General features: G+C 50.3%; 1 protein-coding gene across 1 annotated transcript; it reads left to right on the forward strand.

Annotated features, from left to right (window-relative positions):
• The first annotated feature begins 3,388 nt into the window (after positions 1-3,388).
• On the forward strand, positions 3,389-5,679 carry LOC146073654 (E3 ubiquitin/ISG15 ligase TRIM25-like). Its single transcript, XM_083181016.1, has one exon. It carries the CDS (start codon positions 3,447-3,449, stop codon positions 5,025-5,027), a length of 1,581 nt encoding a protein of 526 aa, XP_083037142.1. The 5' UTR covers positions 3,389-3,446; the 3' UTR covers positions 5,028-5,679.
• Positions 5,680-6,210: the final 531 nt, after the last annotated feature.

Below are 6,210 nucleotides of genomic sequence, written 5' to 3' on the forward strand. Positions count from 1 at the left end.
ACGCAGCTGATCAAAAAGTACGGAGATCAGAGGAAGGGGATACGTGTTCTTGATAGTGATTTTATTAAGAGCCCGAAAATCAATACAGGGCCTGAGAGAACCATCCTTCTTAGCCACAAAAAAGAAGCCAGCACTGAGAGGAGACTTGGACGGCCGGATAAATCCCTTACTGAGACTTTCCTGAATGTACTCTTCCATGGCTTTGGTTTCGGGGATGGAAAGCGCATACAATCTCCCTTTGGGTAGAGGAGCATTGGGAATTAATTGGATGGCACAGTCGTAAGGGCGATGAGGTGGAAGACTGTCCGCTTTCCCTTTAGAGAAGACGTCCAAAAAATCTCTATAGGGCGTAGGGATCGAGGAAACAGACACGGAGGCATGCAACAAGGAAAACTGGATACAATTTCCCGTGCAAAAAGAGCTCCAGCGGGCAATCTGCCCCGCCTTCCAGTCTATCACGGGATTATGTTTGACGAGCCAAGGATGACCCAGAACTATGGGAACAACAGGACAAGAAACGAGAAAAAAAGAAATACTCTCTGTATGCGTGAACCCCACAGTAAGACAAACGGGCGGGGTTTGAAAAGAAACTGCCCCATTAGGTAAGATACTCCCGTCTATCCCTCTAAGAGTGACGTGACTCTCGAGTTCAAGAAAGGGAATACCCAACCCCCGGGCTACTGAAATATCCAAAAAATTTCCGGCCGCACCACTATCCAGGAAGGCCGTTCCCGAAAAATCCTTTTCGAGAAATGATACTCTACAAGGGGCTAATAGGGAGTTTTGGGAGGAGAAAAGCTGCAGGCCTAAATGAACCTCCTCCTTGTTCACTTGGCCAGAGCTTTTACTGGTCTTACTGGGCAATTTCGGAGAAGATGTCCTTTCCCTCCGCAGTATAAACACAGACCAGAACTAAACCGCCGGGCTCTCTCCTCTGCTGGGATGCGGGTGGCACCTACTTGCATAGGCTCCTCATCCTCATCCGAAACTGGCGGGACATATGGCAGAGGCCTAGCCTGCGCACCTCGCTCTGACCGTCGTTCACGGAGACGTCGATCAATCCGAATAGCCAGTTCCATGAGCTTGTCTAAAGAATTGGGAACCGGATATTGAATTAAGCTGTCCTTAATAGGCTCTGACAGCCCACAGCGAAACTGACTGCGGAGAGCCGGGTCATTCCAGCCACAGTCGTTAGCCCAGCGCCGAAATTCTGTGCAATAAACCTCGGCCGGATTTCTACCCTGCTTGAGAGCCCGTAGGTGTGTCTCAGCAGAAGCCTCTCGATCGGGATCATCATACAGAAGCCCTAAAGAACTAAAGAAATTATCGACAGAAGATAGGGCAGGACTATCCGCGGGCAGACCGAATGCCCAGGTCTGAGGATCGCCCTGCAACAGAGACATTACCAACCCTACCCGCTGGGATTCGGAACCCGAGGACCGGGGCCTAGTCCGAAAATAAAGTTTACAACTTTCTCTGAAATTAAAGAATGCCTTGCGGTCACCGGAGAAGCGATCAGGCAAATTCATCTTGGGCTCCAGAGCGCCCGGGTCCGGGGAGCGACCCCGCTGTTCTTGGGAAGCCACTTTAAGAGACAATTCACGCACCATTTGGGTTAACCCCTGGATCTGATCTGAGAAAGTTTGAGGGTTCATGATGGATCACAACCCAGAAAATGCTATATAATACTATCGTTATATAACCAGTTTGGCCGGTTATAATGTTATGCTTGTTGCTAGGCACAGTGTGTTGGGAACCGGGAACGGGAGATAAGGCGTGAGCCTGCAGCCGGGACCGCCGGTTAGGACGGCCACAGCGAAACCTACACTAACTCTGTTGAGTCCCCCGGGTAGATGGAATGCCCCTGCAGAGAGCTAGGCTTCGCCTGTAGCCGCCGCGTCCGAAGGAGCTGGTTAAGCCGGCTCCGACCCCGATGCAGCCAGGTGTTAAGAGGTGACAAAGGGCAAGCGATCACCAGGGGGTAGCACAAGAGGACAAACTAGCTACCGGACCTAGCTGGAAAAGGACCCCTGACTGACCGGCACCAGGCCAAGGACGGGATAGTGCGACCCAGTCGCAGAGACAATGAGGACGGGGAACACCGAATGGATACACAAGGAAAACTAGCTTCCCCAAAGCAGGGTACAGATGGAAAAACGGGGACTCCCCTGCCTAAGGAAACTAAGGGCGCAAGAAGGAAGACACAGGAGGGAAACGGATAAAACAGACACAGGGGAGATCCCACGGAGGGACTGAGGTCACGGCGGACCCAATTCCAAGAATAAAGAACAACCAGGCTCCGAAGGAGCACTTACGTGGCCCACCAAGGAATGGAAGATGTGGAACCAACGCAGCCTCCTGCCAGGGATGAGATGGAGCGACCACTGGAAACAGGATACTGGAAGCAGACAGAATATCCAGGAATCCGACGCTGGAACAAGCAGGCGGATATCAGGACTGGGGCAGACTGACAAGCAGCAACACCAGGGACCGGATACATAAGCTGGGAGCTATAACCGGCGCCATATTGCCAGCGTTCACCCCTTAAAAGGGGTGACGCCGCCAATCAATGGCCGCCGTCCAGACCAGCCCCCTAATTATTAATTAATAATTTTCAGGTGGCCGAGCGGAGATATTCCTTCCTCGGCGTCCCCTGTTGCCGGGCAACCGCTGAGCGGCTGCAGGGGCACGCCGAGGACGTGAGGACGCGCTTCCCCGGCGGGCGGAAGTGACCTCGCGCCGCCGGGCGGAAGCGCACAGTGACTGCTCGGCGGTGCTGGGCGGAAGTGCTCTGTGCACCGCCCGAGCACCGTCCCCCGGCCGCCGGGCATCCCGCGGCCTGACAAAACCTACGAGCTCTCTCCTCAGGAGAGATGCGAGTCGCCCCAATCTGCATGGGTTCATCGATCTCCTCCGGAACTAGAGGGACATAGGGAAGCGACCATGCTTGTACGCCCCGATCCGATCACGGAGACGGCGGTCAATCTTTACGGCCAGTTCCATCAGTTTATCCAGGGAACTGGGTACAGGGTATTGAATCAGGCTATCCTTGGTGATATCGGACAGACCACAGCAGGACTGACTTCGTAGAGCAGGGTCATTCCATCCGCAATTATTTGACCAACGGCAGAATTCTGTACAATATACCTCCGCCGGGTCTTTCCCTTGTTTAAGGGCTCGGAGATGAGTCTCCGCGGAGGCCTCTCTATCAGGGTCCTGTCTCCAAAATACGTATATTCTCTGTCCCTTTATTTATTATCTGTGTAACTGAGCCTGTAGCTATCACCAGAGTCCCAGCTCCCCCTCCCTCTGTGTGCAGAATGTGGAACACACCCACTGGTGTCTGAGTGACAGCTCCCCCTCCCCCTGTGTGCAGAACGTTGAACACACCCACTGGTTTCTGAGAGTCAAAAATTTACTTTCATTTCTGTCTCCTGCATCCAGCGATGGCATCTGCTGATCTGAGACAGGACCTGGTCTGTTCCATCTGCCTGAGCATTTATACAGATCCTGTAACCCTGAGATGTGGCCACAACTTCTGCCGGGTCTGTATTGATCGTGTGCTGGATACACAGGAGGATGCTGGAGTATATAGCTGTCCTGAGTGCAGAGCAGTGTGTCAGGAGCGTCCTGCACTGCAGAGGAACATAACGCTGTGTAACATAGTGGAGAGTTTCCGGTCTGCTCGGCCAGATCAGGAGGAGAAAGAGATCTTCTGCACTTACTGTGTGGACTCTCCTGTACCTGCTGCTAAGTCCTGTCTGATGTGTGAGGCTTTTCTGTGTGACAAACACCTGAGAGTACACAGCAAGTCAGCAAAACACGTCTTATGTGACCCCACCACTGCCCTGGGGAACAGGAAATGCTCCGTCCATAAGAAGGTCCTGGAGTATTACTGCACTGAGGATGCTGCCTGTATCTGCGAAGCCTGCATGACTGGATCTGGATCCCATCAACAGCACCATGTGGAGTCTCTGGATGAGGCCTCTGAGAAAAAGAAGGAAAAACTAGAACTTATTCTGCAGAAACTGACCACAAAGAGAGCAGAAACTGAGAAAAGAGTCCAGAGACTGCAGGAGCGCAGGAGAGAGGATCAGGGAAAAGCAGCCGGTGTAACAGAGACAGTCACTGCCCTGTTTAGAGACCTCAGGAGACAGCTGGAAGACCTGGAGAAGAGAGTCCTGAGTGAGATCTCCAGGCAGGAACAGCGCGTTTCACTCTCAGTCTCTGATCTGATCCAGCAGCTGGAAATAAAGAAGGACGGGCTGTCCGTGAAGATGCGTCACATTGAGGAGCTGTGTAACATGTCTGACCCAGTGATTGTCCTACAGGAACCGGACACAGGGGACTTGTGTGATTTTAAAGAAATAAAGAGACATTATAAACAAGTCCATGGTGCAGGAGATCTTGATGTTGGTTCCCTCTCAGGGACATTAAACACATTATCTGATATAATAACAGGGATAAATACAGGGATCTATGTGCAGCAACCTACAGACCTATTACTGGATGTAGCCACAGCTGGTGATGATATACAGATATCAGGTGACAGGAAATCTGCATCCAGGTCCGATATAAACCAGAATCACCCAGTAACACCAGAGAGATTTCAGTATCCTCAGGTAATAAGCACCAGGGGATTCTCCTCAGGGCGACATTACTGGGAGGTGGATGTCAGTAAGTCAGCGTGGTGGAAGGTGGGGATGTGTTATCCCAGTATAGACAGGAGAGGACAGCAGTCACATATTGGAGATAATAACAAGTCCTGGTGTCTGTGTAGGAGGTGGTATAATAATCGGTACTCAGTGATACATCATAGTACAGAGATCCAGTTACCTGACAATATCCCCTGTGACAGAGTGAGGATATACCTGGATTATGAGGCAGGACAGATCTCCTTTTATTCTCTGGGTGACCCCATCAGACACTTACACACCTTTAATGCCACCCTCACTGAGCCCCTCCATGCTGCATTATGGGTAGAGAGAGGGTGTATAACTATATGTGGGGGGAATAAGGAAAAATAATCCTTAGAGATAGCGTTGTCAGACCAGTGATGGTGAGTAACCATCGATGGTTATCCCTAATGCCCAGTCTGGATTTGTTGGTTTCATTATAAACATGTTTCTTCATCTCTGATCACTGGGCCTGATTCTGACAACAATATTTGTCCCGCTGACCCCCTCTTATGCTCCTGCGGTGTCCATAAATCAGGGAAGCTAACTGTTGATGGTGGAATTACACATCTTTATTAATCCCTTCCATGTAGCTGGATCTCTCTGATATTGCACCCGTCATGGTGGCTGCCAGTTTCATATTTTGAGTCAAAGACAAAAAAAAAAATATATAGACCACTGTATCTTTGTACTGTAATATATAACAAAAATAACATTGTCATAAAATGGTTCTCTTACATGTATGTACAGTACTGGCCGGGCACGGTCTGGGTGGAGGTACCGCACCTCCTGGCTGTTCCTTCAGCCCCGGAAGCCATGCTAGTCTATGTAATATTACGTTTAGAAGATCCATTTAACATTTCACCTACATGCAGCAGGAGCCACTGCAGTCATTACATGTGGGGATTTTAACATTTTCCTGCATTCAAAATGCCCCTGGCATCCTCCTGGGGAAAGAGCGCTATATAAATAATATGATTTGTTCTTTTGGTGTTAAAAGATTTGAAATGGGATTTTTCTTAAATAAAATATATATTGCGGACATACTGCCAAACGTTCGCCACTCTCTTAGCCTTGTGTTCGCCAATGGGATGCCTGTTTTATCTTTTGCACCACCTGTTAATTTAAATCTGCATTGCGCTGACTGATAACGATATGGATACTATCGCGCATATCGACTAATGGGTGCGCACTATATAGTTATAGATGAACGCTCCTGCAGGACATTGATGACCCCCTCCGTCATCTGTACATGACGCTCATTCCTGACTTCATTGTTGTCCTGGATGTGGTCACTGAACGATATCATAACGTTATCGGTCAGTGGGGGTTATTCTGGCTCATTCGCAAGGCTGGCGCCGCCCATTCGCAGGGGCGACTCGCTCACAGTAACATCCATTCGCAGGCCAGGGGGGAACCTCCCACATCTTTCGATGGTCACTGACTCTCAAGTCACTTCCATATGCGTGCACGCTGGGAAGGAAATGGGCGGGCCTCTGAAATCCGGTGATTAGCATGAGAATGCCCAGCGTTC

Source organism: Crinia signifera, chromosome 4 (assembly GCF_055691185.1).
Source record: "Crinia signifera chromosome 4, ASM5569118v1, whole genome shotgun sequence".
In the NCBI taxonomy this organism is placed as follows: Eukaryota; Metazoa; Chordata; class Amphibia; order Anura; family Myobatrachidae; genus Crinia; species Crinia signifera.

Bases quoted from the DNA above. Each gene is read 5' to 3' on its own strand.
- LOC146073654 (XM_083181016.1), top strand. From the start codon at position 3,447: ATGGCATCTGCTGATCTGAGACAGGACCTGGTCTGTTCCATCTGCCTG.